General features: G+C 36.4%; 2 protein-coding genes across 3 annotated transcripts in view; one reads left to right on the plus strand and one right to left on the minus strand.

Annotated features, from left to right (window-relative positions):
• The window catches only part of LOC125768233 (protein brown), a 120,519-nt gene that overhangs the window by 40,435 nt on the left and 54,058 nt on the right, over positions 1 to 26,026 (minus strand). The gene's annotated exons all lie outside the window — the stretch shown is intronic.
• On the plus strand, positions 142 to 3,529 carry LOC125768241 (DCN1-like protein 3). Its single transcript, XM_049435623.1, has 3 exons — positions 142 to 1,234; positions 1,306 to 2,230; positions 2,517 to 3,529. Exons 1-2 carry the CDS (start codon positions 1,099 to 1,101, stop codon positions 2,217 to 2,219), a joined length of 1,050 nt encoding a protein of 349 aa, XP_049291580.1. The 5' UTR covers positions 142 to 1,098; the 3' UTR covers positions 2,220 to 2,230; positions 2,517 to 3,529.

The raw sequence follows: 26,026 nt of genomic DNA on the forward strand, positions 1-26,026 counted from the left end.
AATTGTAGAATAATGTTGCACAATAACCCAACGGAATGGTAAGCTAAACGCACTTTTAATTAACATTCGGCAACGTTGTTTTTCTGTTCTTTAATTTTAAATTATTTTGCAAACTTTGTTCTTAAACAACAGTGCATTTCTTTCTCCAACTTCGTTGTTTTTCTTCCTCCACGTGGATTGTCATTACGAAAACGAACGGTTTTCTAAATTTTGGTACTAAAAGAACATACTACGAAAGAGGTACCACTAATCGTGGCGTCCATTCGTTTGCATACCTTCGAGTGCGTGACTGCGTTTACCACTGTCCAACATGGCCGACCCAGCGAACGGATTGCAATGGATGAACCTGTCATATGCAGCTGTCAAACACAAACTGACAATCAGCAACAAACATAAAGAACAAGAAGCAACAAAGCATACGAAACGTTCTGGTTTTGCGGATGTTGAAAGTGATAAATAAAACGCCTAAAATCGTGCTTACACGGCTCAAAATTGATCCATAATGGCCTGTAAACATTGCTTAACGTAGTGGCACAATAGATAGGACAACTCGTTACTTGAGAAGTGGCTCGCTGGCACCGCGTATCAATAGCACGGTGCTCCGTATAATTCCTGTTTGGACCTGTTGTATCTTGTTGTTGCTGAAGTGGACCGTTCTGGTGCTGCAAGGGCAAACCCATTTCTGCTCTGCCGTGGACGGTTAATTGCAGCAGGAAGATCCACCGATAGTGCCAAATTAAACCGCAGCAAAGTTGTGCCAAACCGAACGCGGACCTAACTTTTGAAATCAACTGCAGTTGTTTACCTTCAGCCGGTGGTCCGAGCTAGCGCAAGGTGCCAGAAGTTGCATTGTGGCACAACCGATTATGTGGTAGAAGATGTATCCTTATACATAGCAGCAACCGTTTTCAGCATGATTGAAGTGTTTACCACGCGAATTGGCAGATCCTGTGTTACCAAACGATAGAAACGGATCGATAGCATTGCGTGTAGTTATTGTTATTGAAATTCACACCATCGGCACCACGTTGATCGGATCCCATCGAGAGCAATAGTTCGGGGATCGCGTATGCACACTAACTCCAATAAACTATCACCATGGGCAGCTGCTTGACATGCTTTCGTACACCGCCAAATGTCAATGTTTCCACCGCAGCTGGTATTCCGCCAAATGTTGGGGGAACGACCCACGATCCTACCCTGACGTACACCGAGACGGACGTAATTGGTCATGGTAAGTAGTCTTTGGTACCATCGCCACCGGATCGTTTGATCGATGGATGGTTGTTTTTACTCTCCTCTTAGAAACAGACGATCTCCTGCCCGTTAGTGTAACCGGACATCGTATGGGCCATGGAGAGAAACGTACCGGAGGAAGCTTTAAAAAATCGACTGTCGGTGGAATGCTGAACGGAAATATTTCGTCCGCACTGACAGGCAGCGGGCCGATCGGTGGTGTTGGCGGAATGATCAGTTCGACCGGTGGTTTACTGTCGGAAAACATGAACAACAATGGAACGGGCAGCAAGGAACTGTGCGGCAGTATGGGCGGTCCACAAATATTGCTGTCGGATAATGATTTGAACAAATTGTTCGAAAGCTATAAGGACGCACAGGAAGACGCAATACTGTCGGAAGGTATCGAGCGACTGTGCGGTGACCTCGGTTACAAGCCGGACGATTTTGCGATCCTTGTGCTCGCGTGGCGCCTAGACGCGAGCCAGATGTGTCAGTTTACGAAAGCCGAATTCATCCAGGGCCTACAGCGAATGAATGCGGCCAGCATCGAAGACATTCGGGCCCGGCTGCAGCAGATCGTGGAACGGCTGCGGACGGACAGTACGGAGGACTTCAAATCACTGTACCGGTTTACCTTCCGCTTCGGTCTAGAGCCGGGCCATCGGATACTTTCCCTGGACATGGCTATCAGCTTGTGGCGGCTCGTGTTCACCGTCCACACGCCGGACATTCTGCAGCGCTGGTTAGATTTTCTAGAGCAGCACCAACACATCAGGGGCGTCCCGAAGGATACCTGGAACATGTTTTTGAACTTTGTGGAAACCTGTGATATCGAAAATTACGATGACACCGAGGCGTGGCCAAGTCTCTTTGACGATTTCGTGGATTATGAACGGGAACGGACGGGGCGGATTGCAAAGGTCAAGGACGACAGTGGCGGAGAACCGCCACCGGATCATTCCGACTACCACGGCTCATAGTATTTTGCTAGGTAACACCCTTTAACCACTGTATTCTTCTACTGTCCACAACACTTTTTATAACCACCCATCGCCCCCGTCCCCTCCCTTGAGTTCATTGTATGGTGGACGTTTTGCAGTCATATTATCTTCATAACGATGTTCGTGATACGGATTGGTCAAGTGTGCACTTGACAGAATCGCCGTGATCTCCATACATGCAAATAATTCTGTTTTTACCTGCTAAATGTTTTCTGCCCCTTGTTTAAACGACAATGAGACGAATGTGTTTACATTTTCCTATCGTTTACTTTATAGCATTTTTATTATTTATTGAATTCATCGTATCATGCGAAAACATCCGCCGCATTACCGGACTAGCGGAGAAAGAAGCCGAATTTTACAACCACGGATTACGTGGAAATAGTGCTTTACACAAGTAGCTGCAAACTTGACGTTATGTTATGGTTTCACTTTTTATGCGTTCAATACATACGACTCTTCCAGGCGATTTTTACATCAGTAATACGTTTTACCGATCCTCAAGCGTATAGTATTGATTGGTGTAAAGAATTAAGGTACACATTAATGCAGGAGGCGGAAGTTAGCATAAAGAGAAGTCGACGAAAATTTAAAACAAAACCCCCCTAGAAGACAAATTCGATCGTTTGTTGTTGAAATTTATCTCGTTGTACAAGTTTTAGGGTAAAAGCGATGCGAAATTCGCTTTCGGTGCAACCACGGTGTGTGGAATGTTTGCGTGTTTTTGTGATTGCAACCAAATTAGTAGCAAAACGCGATGTAACAGAACTTTCCGAAGAAGTTTGTAAAACAAAAATCACACACGTAGCGAAAACGACGAATCACGAAAAATTCTAGAGACAAATATTTATGTAGAAAGCTAAATGGCTGTAGCGCATAAGCCGCAAAAGATCGCTGTGAGGCGAGTGTACTGAGTATATAGATAAAAGAATAGGAAAGAAATCCAAACCCCATTAAGCTGCTGGCGCGATTGGTTCGCGTGAGAAATTAAACGCAGCAAACGAAAAGCCGAGAAGCCGAGGATCAATGTGATTAATTCATACTATTAGTGCACGGTTTTATTTTTCGGTTTTCCAAGCGTGCTATCTAATAAGCATTAGTATAAAATGCAGCTACGTTCGATTGCAATATGGTACTGGAGGATGGAGCATTTCCTTGGCGGCTGCGTGTGAGTAACTGATGACTAACTAAATCGCAACGGCGGATTGGCGGATATCAAAACTAAGTGTAATTATCGCATTAACTCTAAACGGTTTTGAAATAAAGGAAGCAAGCCTATCACTATCTTACTGTGTCGTTCTATTCATAATTCTTTGTCACTGCGTACGCCTGTTAAATGTACATAAAAGCGGTAGTTTGCAATATTACGTCTTTTGTTGGATGCTCTCTTGGTATTCCGGTCGTTTTCTGCGTTCGATTTAGCCGCAAGCGACAAAACCCAAAACGACTTTTCAACACCAAGAGAGCATCCAATGGAGGAAGTAACATTTACTTCTCTCCTCTAGCAACCATTCTAGAATGTGTTATAGTTGTTCTTGTCTCGCATGTTATCAATAACCTGGCTAGAGATGATCTAGTGCTGGTGATCGATAGTATGGCCATATCGCATGAAGGGGAAAAATCCATCATTTGTTTCAATCCATTCGACGTCTCGCGTAACAAGTGGGAAAGGGACCGCTATATGCAGCACTAAGCTGGGGAAATACTTAATGTTAACCTCTTTAGCAGGATGCTCTCTTGTTGCTTTAAATTATGAAATCTGTCGTATTCTGCGAAAAAATTGGCCGGTTTCTGCATTCAAGGAAAAAATACTTTTACATTTTCTTCTTGGACGGCCATGCCCTCGGATGTCTGTATGTCTGTATAGATGTCTCAGATGTTTCTATAAATATGCCAATCTCCTAAGGCTGTATAGCCTTAGGATTTTTTTTGAAGTAATATTGCAAAATTTATAAATGTGATATATTTTAATGCTGCAATGAGTTCCTTTTCACTCTAATAATGCTTTAAATTTAAAAAAGAATAAAAAATCAGAAAAAAATTTCAAAAAAATTTTCCACTCGAAAATTTCATAAGGGGTACCCCTTGCCATTTTTTGAGAAATTTAGCAAAATTTAAAAATTTGTTTTATTTTAATGCGAAATTGTTGCAATTAGTTCCTTTTCACTCAAACAATGATTTAAATTAAAAAAAGGTAAAAAATAATGAAAAAAATTGAAAAAATCTATAAATTTGTCAATCCACTAAGGCTCATTTTCGCACCAAGTTTTGCCTATAACTCGGTCGGTATCTAACGGATCTCCAATCTTTGCCTATGGTCGATAGATGGCATCAATGGCTACATTTTCTTCTTGGACGGCCATGCCCTCAGATGTCTGTGCGAGAAGTTATGCGAGGAACCAAGTTCCTTACCCTGTTTGAGAAAATGTAAAATTTTCCTCATTTTTGCACCAAATTTTGCCTATAACTCGGTCGGTATCTAACGGATCTCCAATCTTTGCCTGGGGTCGATAGATGGCATCAATGGCTACATTTTCTTCTTGGACGGCCATGCCCTCAGATGTCTGTGCGAGAAGTTATGCGAGGAACCAAGTTCCTTACCCTGTTTGAGAAAATGTAAAATGTTCCTCATTTTTCTGCAATTCAGCAAAATTTGTAAATGTGATATATTTTATTGCGAGTTTGTTGCAATAAGTTTCTTTTCACTCAAATAATGCTTTAAATTAAAAAAAGAATAAAAAATCAGAAAAAAATTTCAAAAAAATTTTCCACTCGAAAATTTCATAAGGGGTACCCCTTGCCATTTTTCTGAGAAATTTAGCAAAATTTAAAAATTTGTTTTATTGTAATGCGATATTGTTGCAATTAGTTCCTTTTCACTCAAACAATGATTTAAATTAAAAAAAGGTAAAAAATAATGAAAAAAATTGAAAAAATCTATAAATTTGTCAATCCACTAAGGCTCATTTTCGCACCAAGTTTTGCCTATAACTCGGTCGGTATCTAACGGATCTCCAATCTTTGCCTATGGTCGATAGATGGCATCAATGGCTACATTTTCTTCTTGGACGGCCATGCCCTCAGATGTCTGTGCCAGAAGTTATGCGAGGAACCAAGTTCCTTACCCTGTTTGAGAAAATGTAAAATTTTCCTCATTTTTGCACCAAATTTTGCCTATAACTCGGTCGGTATCTAACGGATCTCCAATCTTTGCCTATGGTCGATAGATGGCATCAATGGCTACATTTTCTTCTTGGACGGCCATGCCCTCAGATGTCTGTGCGAGAAGTTATGCGAGGAACCAAGTTCCTTACCCTGTTTGAGAAAATGTAAAATTTTCCTCATTTTTGCACCAAATTTTGCCTATAACTCGGTCGGTATCTAACGGATCTCCAATCTTTGCCTGGGGTCGATAGATGGCATCAATGGCTACATTTTCTTCTTGGACGGCCATGCCCTCAGATGTCTGTGCCAGAAGTTATGCGAGGAACCAAGTTCCTTACCCTGTTTGAGAAAATGTAAAATGTTCCTCATTTTTCTGCAATTCAGCAAAATTTTTAAATGTGATATATTTTATTGCGAGTTTGTTGCAATAAGTTTCTTTTCACTCAAATAATGCTTTAAATTAAAAAAAGAATAAAAAATCAGAAAAAAATTTCAAAAAAATTTTCCACTCGAAAATTTCATAAGGGGTACCCCTTGCCATTTTTTTGAGAAATTTAGCAAAATTTAAAAATTTGTTTTATTTTAATGCGATATTGTTGCAATTAGTTCCTTTTCACTCAAACAATGATTTAAATTAAAAAAAGGTAAAAAATAATGAAAAAAATTGAAAAAATCTATAAATTTGTCAATCCACTAAGGTTCATTTTCGCACCAAGTTTTGCCTATAACTCGGTCGGTATCTAACGGATCTCCAATCTTTGCCTATGGTCGATAGATGGCATCAATGGCTACATTTTCTTCTTGGACGGCCATGCCCTCAGATGTCTGTGCGAGAAGTTATGCGAGGAACCAAGTTCCTTACCCTGTTTGAGAAAATGTAAAATTTTCCTCATTTTCGCACCAAATTTTGCCTATAACTCGGTCGGTATCTAACGGATCTCCACTCTTTGCCTGGGGTCGATAGATGGCATCAATGGCTACATTTTCTTCTTGGACGGCCATGCCCTCAGATGTCTGTGCCAGAAGTTATGCGAGGAACCAAGTTCCTTACCCTGTTTGAGAAAATGTAAAATTTTCCTCATTTTTGCACCAAATTTTGCCTATAACTCGGTCGGTATCTAACGGATCTCCAATCTTTGCCTGGGGTCGATAGATGGCATCAATGGCTACATTTTCTTCTTGGACGGCCATGCCCTCAGATGTCTGTGCCAGAAGTTATGCGAGGAACCAAGTTCCTTACCCTGTTTGAGAAAATGTAAAATGTTCCTCATTTTTCTGCAATTCAGCAAAATTTTTAAATGTGATATATTTTATTGCGAGTTTGTTGCAATAAGTTTCTTTTCACTCAAATAATGCTTTAAATTAAAAAAAGAATAAAAAATCAGAAAAAAATTTCAAAAAAATTTTCCACTCGAAAATTTCATAAGGGGTACCCCTTGCCATTTTTTTGAGAAATTTAGCAAAATTTAAAAATTTGTTTTATTTTAATGCGATATTGTTGCAATTAGTTCCTTTTCACTCAAACAATGATTTAAATTAAAAAAAGGTAAAAAATAATGCAAAAAATTGAAAAAATCTATAAATTTGTCAATCCACTAAGGCTCATTTTCGCACCAAGTTTTGCCTATAACTCGGTCGGTATCTAACGGATCTCCAATCTTTGCCTGTGGTCGATAGATGGCATCAATGGCTACATTTTCTTCTTGGACGGCCATGCCCTCAGATGTCTGTGCGAGAAGTTATGCGAGGAACCAAGTTCCTTACCCTGTTTGAGAAAATGTAAAATGTTCCTCATTTTTGCACCAAATTTTGCCTATAACTCGGTCGGTATCTAACGGATCTCCAATCTTTGCCTGGGGTCGATAGATGGCATCAATGGCTACATTTTCTTCTTGGACGGCCATGCCCTCAGATGTCTGTGCCAGAAGTTATGCGAGGAACCAAGTTCCTTACCCTGTTTGAGAAAATGTAAAATGTTCCTCATTTTTCTGCAATTCAGCAAAATTTGTAAATGTGATATATTTTATTGCGAGTTTGTTGCAATAAGTTTCTTTTCACTCAAATAATGCTTTAAATTAAAAAAAGAATAAAAAATCAGAAAAAAATTTCAAAAAAATTTTCCACTCGAAAATTTCATAAGGGGTACCCCTTGCCATTTTTTGAGAAATTTAGCAAAATTTAAAAATTTGTTTTATTTTAATGCGATATTGTTGCAATTAGTTCCTTTTCACTCAAACAATGATTTAAATTAAAAAAAGGTAAAAAATAATGAAAAAAATTGAAAAAATCTATAAATTTGTCAATCCACTAAGGCTCATTTTCGCACCAAGTTTTGCCTATAACTCGGTCGGTATCTAACGGATCTCCAATCTTTGCCTATGGTCGATAGATGGCATCAATGGCTACATTTTCTTCTTGGACGGCCATGCCCTCAGATGTCTGTGCCAGAAGTTATGCGAGGAACCAAGTTCCTTACCCTGTTTGAGAAAATGTAAAATTTTCCTCATTTTTGCACCAAATTTTGCCTATAACTCGGTCGGTATCTAACGGATCTCCAATCTTTGCCTGGGGTCGATAGATGGCATCAATGGCTACATTTTCTTCTTGGACGGCCATGCCCTCAGATGTCTGTGCGAGAAGTTATGCGAGGAACCAAGTTCCTTACCCTGTTTGAGAAAATGTAAAATGTTCCTCATTTTTCTGCAATTCAGCAAAATTTTTAAATGTGATATATTTTATTGCGAGTTTGTTGCAATAAGTTTCTTTTCACTCAAATAATGCTTTAAATTAAAAAAAGAATAAAAAATCAGAAAAAAATTTCAAAAAAATTTTCCACTCGAAAATTTCATAAGGGGTACCCCTTGCCATTTTTTGAGAAATTTAGCAAAATTTAAAAATTTGTTTTATTTTCATGCGAAATGGTTGCAATTAGTTCCTTTTCACTCAAACAATGATTTAAATTAAAAAAAGGTAAAAAATAATGAAAAAAATTGAAAAAATCTATAAATTTGTCAATCCACTAAGGCTCATTTTCGCACCAAGTTTTGCCTATAACTCGGTCGGTATCTAACGGATCTCCAATCTTTGCCTATGGTCGATAGATGGCATCAATGGCTACATTTTCTTCTTGGACGGCCATGCCCTCAGATGTCTGTGCCAGAAGTTATGCGAGGAACCAAGTTCCTTACCCTGTTTGAGAAAATGTAAAATTTTCCTCATTTTTGCACCAAATTTTGCCTATAACTCGGTCGGTATCTAACGGATCTCCAATCTTTGCCTGGGGTCGATAGATGGCATCAATGGCTACATTTTCTTCTTGGACGGCCATGCCCTCAGATGTCTGTGCCAGAAGTTATGCGAGGAACCAAGTTCCTTACCCTGTTTGAGAAAATGTAAAATGTTCCTCATTTTTCTGCAATTCAGCAAAATTTTTAAATGTGATATATTTTATTGCGAGTTTGTTGCAATAAGTTTCTTTTCACTCAAATAATGCTTTAAATTAAAAAAAGAATGAAAAATCAGAAAAAAATTTCAAAAAAATTTTCCACTCGAAAATTTCATAAGGGGTACCCCTTGCCATTTTTTTGAGAAATTTAGCAAAATTTAAAAATTTGTTTTATTTTAATGCGAAATGGTTGCAATTAGTTCCTTTTCACTCAAACAATGCTTTAAATTAAAAAAAGGTAAAAAATAATGAAAAAAATGAAAAAATCTATAAATTTGTCAATCCACTAAGGCTCATTTTCGCACCAAGTTTTGCCTATAACTCGGTCGGTATCTAACGGATCTCCAATCTTTGCCTGTGGTCGATAGATGGCATCAATGGCTACATTTTCTTCTTGGACGGCCATGCCCTCAGATGTCTGTGCCAGAAGTTATGCGAGGAACCAAGTTCCTTACCCTGTTTGAGAAAATGTAAAATTTTCCTCATTTTTGCACCAAATTTTGCCTATAACTCGGTCGGTATCTAACGGATCTCCAATCTTTGCCTGGGGTCGATAGATGGCATCAATGGCTACATTTTCTTCTTGGACGGCCATGCCCTCAGATGTCTGTGCGAGAAGTTATGCGAGGAACCAAGTTCCTTACCCTGTTTGAGAAAATGTAAAATGTTCCTCATTTTTCTGCAATTCAGCAAAATTTGTAAATGTGATATATTTTATTGCGAGTTTGTTGCAATAAGTTTCTTTTCACTCAAATAATGCTTTAAATTAAAAAAAGAATAAAAAATCAGAAAAAAATTTCAAAAAAATTTTCCACTCGAAAATTTCATAAGGGGTACCCCTTGCCATTTTTTTGAGAAATTTAGCAAAATTTAAAAATTTGTTTTATTTTAATGCGATATTGTTGCAATTAGTTCCTTTTCACTCAAACAATGATTTAAATTAAAAAAAGGTAAAAAATAATGAAAAAAATTGAAAAAATCTATAAATTTGTCAATCCACTAAGGCTCATTTTCGCACCAAGTTTTGCCTATAACTCGGTCGGTATCTAACGGATCTCCAATCTTTGCCATTGTTCGATAGATTGCATCAATGGCTACATTTTCTTCTTGGACGGCCATGCCCTCAGATGTCTGTGCCAGAAGTTATGCGAGGAACCAAGTTCCTTACCCTGTTTGAGAAAATGTAAAATTTTCCTCATTTTTGCACCAAATTTTGCCTATAACTCGGCCGGTATCTAACGGATCTCCAATCTTTGCCTGGGGTCGATAGATGGCATCAATGGCTACATTTTCTTCTTGGACGGCCATGCCCTCAGATGTCTGTGCCAGAAGTTATGCGAGGAACCAAGTTCCTTACCCTGTTTGAGAAAATGTAAAATGTTCCTCATTTTTCTGCAATTCAGCAAAATTTGTAAATGTGATATATTTTATTGCGAGTTTGTTGCAATAAGTTTCTTTTCACTCAAATAATGCTTTAAATTAAAAAAAGAATAAAAAATCAGAAAAAAATTTCAAAAAAATTTTTCACTCGAAAATTTCATAAGGGGTACCCCTTGCCATTTTTTTGAGAAATTTAGCAAAATTTAAAAATTTGTTTTATTTTAATGCGATATTGTTGCAATTAGTTCCTTTTCACTCAAACAATGATTTAAATTAAAAAAAGGTAAAAAATAATGAAAAAAATTGAAAAAATCTATAAATTTGTCAATCCACTAAGGTTCATTTTCGCACCAAGTTTTGCCTATAACTCGGTCGGTATCTAACGGATCTCCAATCTTTGCCTATGGTCGATAGATGGCATCAATGGCTACATTTTCTTCTTGGACGGCCATGCCCTCAGATGTCTGTGCGAGAAGTTATGCGAGGAACCAAGTTCCTTACCCTGTTTGAGAAAATGTAAAATTTTCCTCATTTTCGCACCAAATTTTGCCTATAACTCGGTCGGTATCTAACGGATCTCCAATCTTTGCCTGGGGTCGATAGATGGCATCAATGGCTACATTTTCTTCTTGGACGGCCATGCCCTCAGATGTCTGTGCCAGAAGTTATGCGAGGAACCAAGTTCCTTACCCTGTTTGAGAAAATGTAAAATGTTCCTCATTTTTCTGCAATTCAGCAAAATTTTTAAATGTGATATATTTTATTGCGAGTTTGTTGCAATAAGTTTCTTTTCACTCAAATAATGCTTTAAATTAAAAAAAGAATAAAAAATCAGAAAAAAAATTCAAAAAAATTTTCCACTCGAAAATTTCATAAGGGGTACCCCTTGCCATTTTTTTGAGAAATTTAGCAAAATTTAAAAATTTGTTTTATTTTAATGCGATATTGTTGCAATTAGTTCCTTTTCACTCAAACAATGATTTAAATTAAAAAAAGGTAAAAAATAATGCAAAAAATTGAAAAAATCTATAAATTTGTCAATCCACTAAGGCTCATTTTCGCACCAAGTTTTGCCTATAACTCGGTCGGTATCTAACGGATCTCCAATCTTTGCCTGGGGTCGATAGATGGCATCAATGGCTACATTTTCTTCTTGGACGGCCATGCCCTCAGATGTCTGTGCGAGAAGTTATGCGAGGAACCAAGTTCCTTACCCTGTTTGAGAAAATGTAAAATGTTCCTCATTTTTGCACCAAATTTTGCCTATAACTCGGTCGGTATCTAACGGATCTCCAATCTTTGCCTGGGGTCGATAGATGGCATCAATGGCTACATTTTCTTCTTGGACGGCCATGCCCTCAGATGTCTGTGCGAGAAGTTATGCGAGGAACCAAGTTCCTTACCCTGTTTGAGAAAATGTAAAATGTTCCTCATTTTTCTGCAATTCAGCAAAATTTGTAAATGTGATATATTTTATTGCGAGTTTGTTGCAATAAGTTTCTTTTCACTCAAATAATGCTTTAAATTAAAAAAAGAATAAAAAATCAGAAAAAAATTTCAAAAAAATTTTCCACTCGAAAATTTCATAAGGGGTACCCCTTGCCATTTTTTGAGAAATTTAGCAAAATTTAAAAATTTGTTTTATTTTAATGCGATATTGTTGCAATTAGTTCCTTTTCACTCAAACAATGATTTAAATTAAAAAAAGGTAAAAAATAATGAAAAAAATTGAAAAAATCTATAAATTTGTCAATCCACTAAGGCTCATTTTCGCACCAAGTTTTGCCTATAACTCGGTCGGTATCTAACGGATCTCCAATCTTTGCCATTGTTCGATAGATTGCATCAATGGCTACATTTTCTTCTTGGACGGCCATGCCCTCAGATGTCTGTGCCAGAAGTTATGCGAGGAACCAAGTTCCTTACCCTGTTTGAGAAAATGTAAAATTTTCCTCATTTTTGCACCAAATTTTGCCTATAACTCGGCCGGTATCTAACGGATCTCCAATCTTTGCCTGGGGTCGATAGATGGCATCAATGGCTACATTTTCTTCTTGGACGGCCATGCCCTCAGATGTCTGTGCCAGAAGTTATGCGAGGAACCAAGTTCCTTACCCTGTTTGAGAAAATGTAAAATGTTCCTCATTTTTCTGCAATTCAGCAAAATTTGTAAATGTGATATATTTTATTGCGAGTTTGTTGCAATAAGTTTCTTTTCACTCAAATAATGCTTTAAATTAAAAAAAGAATAAAAAATCAGAAAAAAATTTCAAAAAAATTTTTCACTCGAAAATTTCATAAGGGGTACCCCTTGCCATTTTTTTGAGAAATTTAGCAAAATTTAAAAATTTGTTTTATTTTAATGCGATATTGTTGCAATTAGTTCCTTTTCACTCAAACAATGATTTAAATTAAAAAAAGGTAAAAAATAATGAAAAAAATTGAAAAAATCTATAAATTTGTCAATCCACTAAGGCTCATTTTCGCACCAAGTTTTGCCTATAACTCGGTCGGTATCTAACGGATCTCCAATCTTTGCCTATGGTCGATAGATGGCATCAATGGCTACATTTTCTTCTTGGACGGCCATGCCCTCAGATGTCTGTGCGAGAAGTTATGCGAGGAACCAAGTTCCTTACCCTGTTTGAGAAAATGTAAAATTTTCCTCATTTTCGCACCAAATTTTGCCTATAACTCGGTCGGTATCTAACGGATCTCCAATCTTTGCCTGGGGTCGATAGATGGCATCAATGGCTACATTTTCTTCTTGGACGGCCATGCCCTCAGATGTCTGTGCCAGAAGTTATGCGAGGAACCAAGTTCCTTACCCTGTTTGAGAAAATGTAAAATGTTCCTCATTTTTCTGCAATTCAGCAAAATTTTTAAATGTGATATATTTTATTGCGAGTTTGTTGCAATAAGTTTCTTTTCACTCAAATAATGCTTTAAATTAAAAAAAGAATAAAAAATCAGAAAAAAAATTCAAAAAAATTTTCCACTCGAAAATTTCATAAGGGGTACCCCTTGCCATTTTTTTGAGAAATTTAGCAAAATTTAAAAATTTGTTTTATTTTAATGCGATATTGTTGCAATTAGTTCCTTTTCACTCAAACAATGATTTAAATTAAAAAAAGGTAAAAAATAATGCAAAAAATTGAAAAAATCTATAAATTTGTCAATCCACTAAGGCTCATTTTCGCACCAAGTTTTGCCTATAACTCGGTCGGTATCTAACGGATCTCCAATCTTTGCCTGTGGTCGATAGATGGCATCAATGGCTACATTTTCTTCTTGGACGGCCATGCCCTCAGATGTCTGTGCGAGAAGTTATGCGAGGAACCAAGTTCCTTACCCTGTTTGAGAAAATGTAAAATGTTCCTCATTTTTGCACCAAATTTTGCCTATAACTCGGTCGGTATCTAACGGATCTCCAATCTTTGCCTGGGGTCGATAGATGGCATCAATGGCTACATTTTCTTCTTGGACGGCCATGCCCTCAGATGTCTGTGCGAGAAGTTATGCGAGGAACCAAGTTCCTTACCCTGTTTGAGAAAATGTAAAATGTTCCTCATTTTTCTGCAATTCAGCAAAATTTGTAAATGTGATATATTTTATTGCGAGTTTGTTGCAATAAGTTTCTTTTCACTCAAATAATGCTTTAAATTAAAAAAAGAATAAAAAATCAGAAAAAAATTTCAAAAAAATTTTCCACTCGAAAATTTCATAAGGGGTACCCCTTGCCATTTTTTGAGAAATTTAGCAAAATTTAAAAATTTGTTTTATTTTAATGCGATATTGTTGCAATTAGTTCCTTTTCACTCAAACAATGATTTAAATTAAAAAAAGGTAAAAAATAATGAAAAAAATTGAAAAAATCTATAAATTTGTCAATCCACTAAGGCTCATTTTCGCACCAAGTTTTGCCTATAACTCGGTCGGTATCTAACGGATCTCCAATCTTTGCCTGTGGTCGATAGATGGCATCAATGGCTACATTTTCTTCTTGGACGGCCATGCCCTCAGATGTCTGTGCCAGAAGTTATGCGAGGAACCAAGTTCCTTACCCTGTTTGAGAAAATGTAAAATTTTCCTCATTTTTGCACCAAATTTTGCCTATAACTCGGTCGGTATCTAACGGATCTCCAATCTTTGCCTGGGGTCGATAGATGGCATCAATGGCTACATTTTCTTCTTGGACGGCCATGCCCTCAGATGTCTGTGCCAGAAGTTATGCGAGGAACCAAGTTCCTTACCCTGTTTGAGAAAATGTAAAATGTTCCTCATTTTTCTGCAATTCAGCAAAATTTTTAAATGTGATATATTTTATTGCGAGTTTGTTGCAATAAGTTTCTTTTCACTCAAATAATGCTTTAAATTAAAAAAAGAATGAAAAATCAGAAAAAAATTTCAAAAAAATTTTCCACTCGAAAATTTCATAAGGGGTACCCCTTGCCATTTTTTTGAGAAATTTAGCAAAATTTAAAAATTTGTTTTATTTTAATGCGAAATGGTTGCAATTAGTTCCTTTTCACTCAAACAATGCTTTAAATTAAAAAAAGGTAAAAAATAATGAAAAAAATGAAAAAATCTATAAATTTGTCAATCCACTAAGGCTCATTTTCGCACCAAGTTTTGCCTATAACTCGGTTGGTATCTAACGGATCTCCAATCTTTGCCTGTGGTCGATAGATGGCATCAATGGCTACATTTTCTTCTTGGACGGCCATGCCCTCAGATGTCTGTGCCAGAAGTTATGCGAGGAACCAAGTTCCTTACCCTGTTTGAGAAAATGTAAAATGTTCCTCATTTTTCTGCAATTCAGCAAAATTTTTAAATGTGATATATTTTATTGCGAGTTTGTTGCAATAAGTTTCTTTTCACTCAAATAATGCTTTAAATTAAAAAAAGAATAAAAAATCAGAAAAAAATGTCAAAAAAATTTTCCACTCGAAAATTTCATAAGGGGTACCCCTTGCCATTTTTTTGAGAAATTTAGCAAAATTTAAAAATTTGTTTTATTTTAATGCGAAATGGTTGCAATTAGTTCCTTTTCACTCAAACAATGCTTTAAATTAAAAAAAGGTAAAAAATAATGAAAAAAATGAAAAAATCTATAAATTTGTCAATCCACTAAGGCTCATTTTCGCACCAAGTTTTGCCTATAACTCGGTCGGTATCTAACGGATCTCCAATCTTTGCCTATGGTCGATAGATGGCATCAATGGCTACATTTTCTTCTTGGACGGCCATGCCCTCAGATGTCTGTGCCAGAAGTTATGCGAGGAACCAAGTTCCTTACCCTGTTTGAGAAAATGTAAAATTTTCCTCATTTTTGCACCAAATTTTGCCTATAACTCGGTCGGTATCTAACGGATCTCCAATCTTTGCCTGGGGTCGATAGATGGCATCAATGGCTACATTTTCTTCTTGGACGGCCATGCCCTCAGATGTCTGTGCCAGAAGTTATGCGAGGAACCAAGTTCCTTACCCTGTTTGAGAAAATGTAAAATGTTCCTCATTTTTCTGCAATTCAGCAAAATTTTTAAATGTGATATATTTTATTGCGAGTTTGTTGCAATAAGTTTCTTTTCACTCAAATAATGCTTTAAATTAAAAAAAGAATAAAAAATCAGAAAAAAATGTCAAAAAAATTTTCCACTCGAAAATTTCATAAGGGGTACCCCTTGCCATTTTTTTGAGAAATTTAGCAAAATTTAAAAATTTGTTTTATTTTAATGCGAAATGGTTGCAATTAGTTCCTTTTCACTCAAACAATGCTTTAAATTAAAAAAAGGTAAAAAATAATGAAAAAAATGAAAAAATCTATAAATTTGTCAATCCACTAAGGCTCATTTTCGCACCAAGTTTTGCCTATAACTCGGTCGGTATCTAACGGATCTCCAATCTTTGCCTGTGGTCGATAGATGGCATCAATGGCTACATTTTCTTCTTGGACGGCCATGCCCTCAGATGTCTGTGCCAGAAGTTATGCGAGGAACCAAGTTCCTTACCCTGTTTGAGAAAATGTAAAATGTTCCTCATTTTTGCACCAAATTTTGCCTATAACTCGGTCGGTATCTAACGGATCTCCAATCTTTGCCTGGGGTCGATAGATGGCATCAATGGCTACATTTTCTTCTTGGACGGCCATGCCCTCAGATGTCTGTGCCAGAAGTTATGCGAGGAACCAAGTTCCTTACCCTGTTTGAGAAAATGTAAAATGTTCCTCATTTTTCTGCAATTCAGCAAAATTTTTAAATGTGATATATTTTATTGCGAGTTTGTTGCAATAAGTTTCTTTTCACTCAAATAATGCTTTAAATTAAAAAAAGAATAAAAAATCAGAAAAAAATTTCAAAAAAATTTTCCACTCGAAAATTTCATAAGGGGTACCCCTTGCCATTTTTTTGAGAAATTTAGCAAAATTTAAAAATTTGTTTTATTTTCATGCGAAATGGTTGCAATTAGTTCCTTTTCACTCAAACAATGCTTTAAATTAAAAAAAGGTAAAAAATAATGAAAAAAATGAAAAAATCTATAAATTTGTCAATCCACTAAGGCTCATTTTCGCACCAAGTTTTGCCTATAACTCGGTCGGTATCTAACGGATCTCCAATCTTTGCCTGTGGTCGATAGATGGCATCAATGGCTACATTTTCTTCTTGGACGGCCATGCCCTCAGATGTCTGTGCCAGAAGTTATGCGAGGAACCAAGTTCCTTACCCTGTTTGAGAAAATGTAAAATTTTCCTCATTTTTGCACCAAATTTTGCCTATAACTCGGTCGGTATCTAACGGATCTCCAATCTTTGCCTGGGGTCGATAGATGGCATCAATGGCTACATTTTCTTCTTGGACGGCCATGCCCTCAGATGTCTGTGCCAGAAGTTATGCGAGGAACCAAGTTCCTTACCCTGTTTGAGAAAATGTAAAATTTTCCTCATTTTTGCACCAAATTTTGCCTATAACTCGGTCGGTATCTAACGGATCTCCAATCTTTGCCTGGGGTCGATAGATGGCATCAATGGCTACATTTTCTTCTTGGACGGCCATGCCCTCAGATGTCTGTGCCAGAAGTTATGCGAGGAACCAAGTTCCTTACCCTGTTTGAGAAAATGTAAAATGTTCCTCATTTTTCTGCAATTCAGCAAAATTTTTAAATGTGATATATTTTATTGCGAGTTTGTTGCAATAAGTTTCTTTTCACTCAAATAATGCTTTAAATTAAAAAAAGAATGAAAAATCAGAAAAAAATTTCAAAAAAATTTTCCACTCGAAAATTTCATAAGGGGTACCCCTTGCCATTTTTTTGAGAAATTTAGCAAAATTTAAAAATTTGTTTTATTTTCATGCGAAATGGTTGCAATTAGTTCCTTTCCACTCAAACAATGCTTTAAATTAAAAAAAGGTAAAAAATAATGAAAAAAATGAAAAAATCTATAAATTTGTCAATCCACTAAGGCTCATTTTCGCACCAAGTTTTGCCTATAACTCGGTCGGTATCTAACGGATCTCCAATCTTTGCCTATGGTCGATAGATGGCATCAATGGCTACATTTTCTTCTTGGACGGCCATGCCCTCAGATGTCTGTGCCAGAATTTATGCGAGGAACCAAGTTCCTTACCCTGTTTGAGAAAATGTAAAATTTTCCTCATTTTTGCACCAAATTTTGCCTATAACTCGGTCGGTATCTAACGGATCTCCAATCTTTGCCTGGGGTCGATAGATGGCATCAATGGCTACATTTTCTTCTTGGACGGCCATGCCCTCAGATGTCTGTGCCAGAAGTTATGCGAGGAACCAAGTTCCTTACCCTGTTTGAGAAAATGTAAAATGTTCCTCATTTTTCTGCAATTCAGCAAAATTTTTAAATGTGATATATTTTATTGCGAGTTTGTTGCAATAAGTTTCTTTTCACTCAAATAATACTTTAAATTACAAAAAGAATAAAAAATCAGAAAAAAATTTCAAAAAAATTTTCCACTCGAAAATTTCATAAGGGGTACCCCTTGCCATTTTTTTGAGAAATTTAGCAAAATTTAAAAATTTGTTTTATTTTCATGCGAAATGGTTGCAATTAGTTCCTTTTCACTCAAACAATGCTTTAAATTAAAAAAAGGTAAAAAATAATGAAAAAAATTGAAAAAATCTATAAATTTGTCAATCCACTAAGGCTCATTTTCGCACCAAGTTTTGCCTATAACTCGGTCGGTATCTAACGGATCTCCAATCTTTGCCTATGGTCGATAGATGGCATCAATGGCTACATTTTCTTCTTGGACGGCCATGCCCTCAGATCTCTGTGCGAGAAGTTATGCGAGGAACCAAGTTCCTTACCCTGTTTGAGAAAATGTAAAATGTTCCTCATTTTTCTGCAATTCAGCAAAATTTTTAAATGTGATATATTTTATTGCGAGTTTGTTGCAATAAGTTTCTTTTCACTCAAATAATGCTTTAAATTAAAAAAAGAACGAAAAATCAGAAAAAAATTTCAAAAAAATTTTCCACTCGAAAATTTCATAAGGGGTACCCCTTGCCTTTTTTTTGAGAAATTTAGCAAAATTTAAAAATTTGTTTTATTTTAATGCGAAATGGTTGCAATTAGTTCCTTTTCACTCAAACAATGCTTTAAATTAAAAAAAGGTAAAAAATAATGAAAAAAATGGAAAAATCTATAAATGTGTCAATCCACTAAGGCTCATTTTCGCACCAAGTTTTGCCTATAACTCGGTCGGTATCTAACGGATCTCCAATCTTTGCCTGTGGTCGATAGATGGCATCAATGGCTACATTTTCTTCTTGGACGGCCATGCCCTCAGATGTCTGTGCCAGAAGTTATGCGAGGAACCAAGTTCCTTACCCTGTTTGAGAAAATGTAAAATTTTCCTCATTTTTGCACCAAATTTTGCCTATAACTCGGTCGGTATCTAACGGATCTCCAATCTTTGCCTGGGGTCGATAGATGGCATCAATGGCTACATTTTCTTCTTGGACGGCCATGCCCTCAGATGTCTGTGCCAGAAGTTATGCGAGGAACCAAGTTCCTTACCCTGTTTGAGAAAATGTAAAATGTTCCTCATTTTTCTGCAATTCAGCAAAATTTGTAAATGTGATATATTTTATTGCGAGTTTGTTGCAATAAGTTTCTTTTCACTCAAATAATGCTTTAAATTAAAAAAAGAATGAAAAATCAGAAAAAAATTTCAAAAAAATTTTCCACTCGAAAATTTCATAAGGGGTACCCCTTGCCATTTTTTTGAGAAATTTAGCAAAATTTAAACATTTGTTTTATTTTAATGCGAAATGGTTGCAATTAGTTCCTTTTCACTCAAACAATGCTTTAAATTAAAAAAAGGTAAAAAATAATGAAAAAAATGAAAAAATCTATAAATTTGTCAATCCACTAAGGCTCATTTTCGCACCAAGTTTTGCCTATAACTCGGTCGGTATCTAACGGATCTCCAATCTTTGCCTGTGGTCGATAGATGGCATCAATGGCTACATTTTCTTCTTGGACGGCCATGCCCTCAGATGTCTGTGCCAGAAGTTATGCGAGGAACCAAGTTCCTTACCCTGTTTGAGAAAATGTAAAATTTTCCTCATTTTTGCACCAAATTTTGCCTATAACTCGGTCGGTATCTAACGGATCTCCAATCTTTGCCTGGGGTCGATAGATGGCATCAATGGCTACATTTTCTTCTTGGACGGCCATGCCCTCAGATGTCTGTGCCAGAAGTTATGCGAGGAACCAAGTTCCTTACCCTGTTTGAGAAAATGTAAAATGTTCCTCATTTTTCTGCAATTCAGCAAAATTTTTAAATGTGATATATTTTATTGCGAGTTTGTTGCAATAAGTTTCTTTTCACTCAAATAATGCTTTAAATTAAAAAAAGAATGAAAAATCAGAAAAAAATTTCAAAAAAATTTTCCACTCGAAAATTTCATAAGGGGTACCCCTTGCCATTTTTTTGAGAAATTTAGCAAAATTTAAAAATTTGTTTTATTTTAATGCGAAATGGTTGCAATTAGTTCCTTTTCACTCAAACAATGCTTTAAATTAAAAAAAGGTAAAAAATAATGAAAAAAATGGAAAAATCTATAAATGTGTCAATCCACTAAGGCTCATTTTCGCACCAAGTTTTGCCTATAACTCGGTCGGTATCTAACGGATCTCCAATCTTTGCCTGTGGTCGATAGATGGCATCAATGGCTACATTTTCTTCTTGGACGGCCATGCCCTCAGATGTCTGTGCCAGAAGTTATGCGAGGAACCAAGTTCCTTACCCTGTTTGAGAAAATGTAAAATTTTCCTCATTTTTGCACCAAATTTTGCCTATAACTCGGTCGGTATCTAACGGATCTCCAATCTTTGCCTGGGGTCGATAGATGGCATCAATGGCTACATTTTCTTCTTGGACGGCCATGCCCTCAGATGTCTGTGCCAGAAGTTATGCGAGGAACCAAGTTCCTTACCCTGTTTGAGAAAATGTAAAATTTTCCTCATTTTTGCACCAAATTTTGCCTATAACTCGGTCGGTATCTAACGGATCTCCAATCTTTGCCTGGGGTCGATAGATGGCATCAATGGCTACATTTTCTTCTTGGACGGCCATGCCCTCAGATGTCTGTGCCAGAAGTTATGCGAGGAACCAAGTTCCTTACCCTGTTTGAGAAAATGTAAAATGTTCCTCATTTTTCTGCAATTCAGCAAAATTTTTAAATGTGATATATTTTATTGCGAGTTTGTTGCAATAAGTTTCTTTTCACTCAAATAATGCTTTAAATTAAAAAAAGAATGAAAAATCAGAAAAAAATTTCAAAAAAATTTTCCACTCGAAAATTTCATAAGGGGTACCCCTTGCCATTTTTTTGAGAAATTTAGCAAAATTTAAAAATTTGTTTTATTTTCATGCGAAATGGTTGCAATTAGTTCCTTTCCACTCAAACAATGCTTTAAATTAAAAAAAGGTAAAAAATAATGAAAAAAATGAAAAAATCTATAAATTTGTCAATCCACTAAGGCTCATTTTCGCACCAAGTTTTGCCTATAACTCGGTCGGTATCTAACGGATCTCCAATCTTTGCCTATGGTCGATAGATGGCATCAATGGCTACATTTTCTTCTTGGACGGCCATGCCCTCAGATGTCTGTGCCAGAAGTTATGCGAGGAACCAAGTTCCTTACCCTGTTTGAGAAAATGTAAAATTTTCCTCATTTTTGCACCAAATTTTGCCTATAACTCGGTCGGTATCTAACGGATCTCCAATCTTTGCCTGGGGTCGATAGATGGCATCAATGGCTACATTTTCTTCTTGGACGGCCATGCCCTCAGATGTCTGTGCCAGAAGTTATGCGAGGAACCAAGTTCCTTACCCTGTTTGAGAAAATGTAAAATGTTCCTCATTTTTCTGCAATTCAGCAAAATTTTTAAATGTGATATATTTTATTGCGAGTTTGTTGCAATAAGTTTCTTTTCACTCAAATAATACTTTAAATTACAAAAAGAATAAAAAATCAGAAAAAAATTTCAAAAAAATTTTCCACTCGAAAATTTCATAAGGGGTACCCCTTGCCATTTTTTTGAGAAATTTAGCAAAATTTAAAAATTTGTTTTATTTTCATGCGAAATGGTTGCAATTAGTTCCTTTTCACTCAAACAATGCTTTAAATTAAAAAAAGGTAAAAAATAATGAAAAAAATTGAAAAAATCTATAAATTTGTCAATCCACTAAGGCTCATTTTCGCACCAAGTTTTGCCTATAACTCGGTCGGTATCTAACGGATCTCCAATCTTTGCCTATGGTCGATAGATGGCATCAATGGCTACATTTTCTTCTTGGACGGCCATGCCCTCAGATGTCTGTGCCAGAAGTTATGCGAGGAACCAAGTTCCTTACCCTGTTTGAGAAAATGTAAAATTTTCCTCATTTTTGCACCAAATTTTGCCTATAACTCGGTCGGTATCTAACGGATCTCCAATCTTTGCCTGGGGTCGATAGATGGCATCAATGGCTACATTTTCTTCTTGGACGGCCATGCCCTCAGATGTCTGTGCGAGAAGTTATGCGAGGAACCAAGTTCCTTACCCTGTTTGAGAAAATGTAAAATGTTCCTCATTTTTCTGCAATTCAGCAAAATTTTTAAATGTGATATATTTTATTGCGAGTTTGTTGCAATAAGTTTCTTTTCACTCAAATAATGCTTTAAATTAAAAAAAGAACGAAAAATCAGAAAAAAATTTCAAAAAAATTTTCCACTCGAAAATTTCATAAGGGGTACCCCTTGCCATTTTTTTGAGAAATTTAGCAAAATTTAAAAATTTGTTTTATTTTAATGCGAAATGGTTGCAATTAGTTCCTTTTCACTCAAACAATGCTTTAAATTAAAAAAAGGTAAAAAATAATGAAAAAAATGGAAAAATCTATAAATGTGTCAATCCACTAAGGCTCATTTTCGCACCAAGTTTTGCCTATAACTCGGTCGGTATCTAACGGATCTCCAATCTTTGCCTGTGGTCGATAGATGGCATCAATGGCTACATTTTCTTCTTGGACGGCCATGCCCTCAGATGTCTGTGCCAGAAGTTATGCGAGGAACCAAGTTCCTTACCCTGTTTGAGAAAATGTAAAATTTTCCTCATTTTTGCACCAAATTTTGCCTATAACTCGGTCGGTATCTAACGGATCTCCAATCTTTGCCTGGGGTCGATAGATGGCATCAATGGCTACATTTTATTCTTGGACGGCCATGCCCTCAGATGTCTGTGCCAGAAGTTATGCGAGGAACCAAGTTCCTTACCCTGTTTGAGAAAATGTAAAATGTTCCTCATTTTTCTGCAATTCAGCAAAATTTTTAAATGTGATATATTTTATTGCGAGTTTGTTGCAATAAGTTTCTTTTCACTCAAATAATGCTTTAAATTAAAAAAAGAATGAAAAATCAGAAAAAAATTTCAAAAAAATTTTCCACTCGAAAATTTCATAAGGGGTACCCCTTGCCATTTTTTTGAGAAATTTAGCAAAATTTAAAAATTTGTTTTATTTTCATGCGAAATGGTTGCAATTAGTTCCTTTTCACTCAAACAATGCTTTAAATTAAAAAAAGGTAAAAAATAATGAAAAAAATGAAAAAATCTATAAATTTGTCAATCCACTAAGGCTCATTTTCGCACCAAGTTTTGCCTATAACTCGGTCGGTATCTAACGGATCTCCAATCTTTGCCTGTGGTCGATAGATGGCATCAATGGCTACATTTTCTTCTTGGACGGCCATGCCCTCAGATGTCTGTGCCAGAAGTTATGCGAGGAACCAAGTTCCTTACCCTGTTTGAGAAAATGTAAAATTTTCCTCATTTTTGCACCAAATTTTGCCTATAACTCGGTCGGTATCTAACGGATCTCCAATCTTTGCCTGGGGTCGATAGATGGCATCAATGGCTACATTTTCTTCTTGGACGGCCATGCCCTCAGATGTCTGTGCCAGAAGTTATGCGAGGAACCAAGTTCCTTACCCTGTTTGAGAAAATGTAAAATTTTCCTCATTTTTGCACCAAATTTTGCCTATAACTCGGTCGGTATCTAACGGATCTCCAATCTTTGCCTGGGGTCGATAGATGGCATCAATGGCTACATTTTCTTCTTGGACGGCCATGCCCTCAGATGTCTGTGCGAGAAGTTATGCGAGGAACCAAGTTCCTTACCCTGTTTGAGAAAATGTAAAATGTTCCTCATTTTTCTGCAATTCAGCAAAATTTTTAAATGTGATATATTTTATTGCGAGTTTGTTGCAATAAGTTTCTTTTCACTCAAATAATGCTTTAAATTAAAAAAAGAATGAAAAATCAGAAAAAAAATTTCAAAAAAATTTTCCACTCGAAAATTTCATAAGGGGTACCCCTTGCCATTTTTTTGAGAAATTTAGCAAAATTTAAAAATTTGTTTTATTTTCATGCGAAATGGTTGCAATTAGTTCCTTTCCACTCAAACAATGCTTTAAATTAAAAAAAGGTAAAAAATAATGAAAAAAATGAAAAAATCTATAAATTTGTCAATCCACTAAGGCTCATTTTCGCACCAAGTTTTGCCTATAACTCGGTCGGTATCTAACGGATCTCCAATCTTTGCCTATGGTCGATAGATGGCATCAATGGCTACATTTTCTTCTTGGACGGCCATGCCCTCAGATGTCTGTGCCAGAAGTTATGCGAGGAACCAAGTTCCTTACCCTGTTTGAGAAAATGTAAAATTTTCCTCATTTTTGCACCAAATTTTGCCTATAACTCGGTCGGTATCTAACGGATCTCCAATCTTTGCCTGGGGTCGATAGATGGCATCAATGGCTACATTTTCTTCTTGGACGGCCATGCCCTCAGATGTCTGTGCCAGAAGTTATGCGAGGAACCAAGTTCCTTACCCTGTTTGAGAAAATGTAAAATGTTCCTCATTTTTGCACCAAATTTTGCCTATAACTCGGTCGGTATCTAACGGATCTCCAATCTTTGCCTGGGGTCGATAGATGGCATCAATGGCTACATTTTCTTCTTGGACGGCCATGCCCTCAGATGTCTGTGCCAGAAGTTATGCGAGGAACCAAGTTCCTTACCCTGTTTGAGAAAATGTAAAATGTTCCTCATTTTTCTGCAATTCAGCAAAATTTTTAAATGTGATATATTTTATTGCGAGTTTGTTGCAATAAGTTTCTTTTCACTCAAATAATGCTTTAAATTAAAAAAAGAATGAAAAATCAGAAAAAAATTTCAAAAAAATTTTCCACTCGAAAATTTCATAAGGGGTACCCCTTGCCATTTTTTTGAGAAATTTAGCAAAATTTAAAAATTTGTTTTATTTTCATGCGAAATGGTTGCAATTAGTTCCTTTTCACTCAAACAATGCTTTAAATTAAAAAAAGGTAAAAAATAATGAAAAAAATGAAAAAATCTATAAATTTGTCAATCCACTAAGGCTCATTTTCGCACCAAGTTTTGCCTATAACTCGGTCGGTATCTAACGGATCTCCAATCTTTGCCTGTGGTCGATAGATGGCATCAATGGCTACATTTTCTTCTTGGACGGCCATGCCCTCAGATGTCTGTGCCAGAAGTTATGCGAGGAACCAAGTTCCTTACCCTGTTTGAGAAAATGTAAAATTTTCCTCATTTTTGCACCAAATTTTGCCTATAACTCGGTCGGTATCTAACGGATCTCCAATCTTTGCCTGGGGTCGATAGATGGCATCAATGGCTACATTTTCTTCTTGGACGGCCATGCCCTCAGATGTCTGTGCCAGAAGTTATGCGAGGAACCAAGTTCCTTACCCTGTTTGAGAAAATGTAAAATTTTCCTCATTTTTGCACCAAATTTTGCCTATAACTCGGTCGGTATCTAACGGATCTCCAATCTTTGCCTGGGGTCGATAGATGGCATCAATGGCTACATTTTCTTCTTGGACGGCCATGCCCTCAGATGTCTGTGCGAGAAGTTATGCGAGGAACCAAGTTCCTTACCCTGTTTGAGAAAATGTAAAATGTTCCTCATTTTTCTGCAATTCAGCAAAATTTTTAAATGTGATATATTTTATTGCGAGTTTGTTGCAATAAGTTTCTTTTCACTCAAATAATGCTTTAAATTAAAAAAAGAACGAAAAATCAGAAAAAAATTTCAAAAAAATTTTCCACTCGAAAATTTCATAAGGGGTACCCCTTGCCATTTTTTTGAGAAATTTAGCAAAATTTAAAAATTTGTTTTATTTTCATGCGAAATGGTTGCAATTAGTTCCTTTTCACTCAAACAATGCTTT

The sequence above is a fragment of the Anopheles funestus genome, chromosome 3RL (assembly GCF_943734845.2).
Source record: "Anopheles funestus chromosome 3RL, idAnoFuneDA-416_04, whole genome shotgun sequence".
NCBI lineage: Eukaryota > Metazoa > Arthropoda > Insecta > Diptera > Culicidae > Anopheles > Anopheles funestus.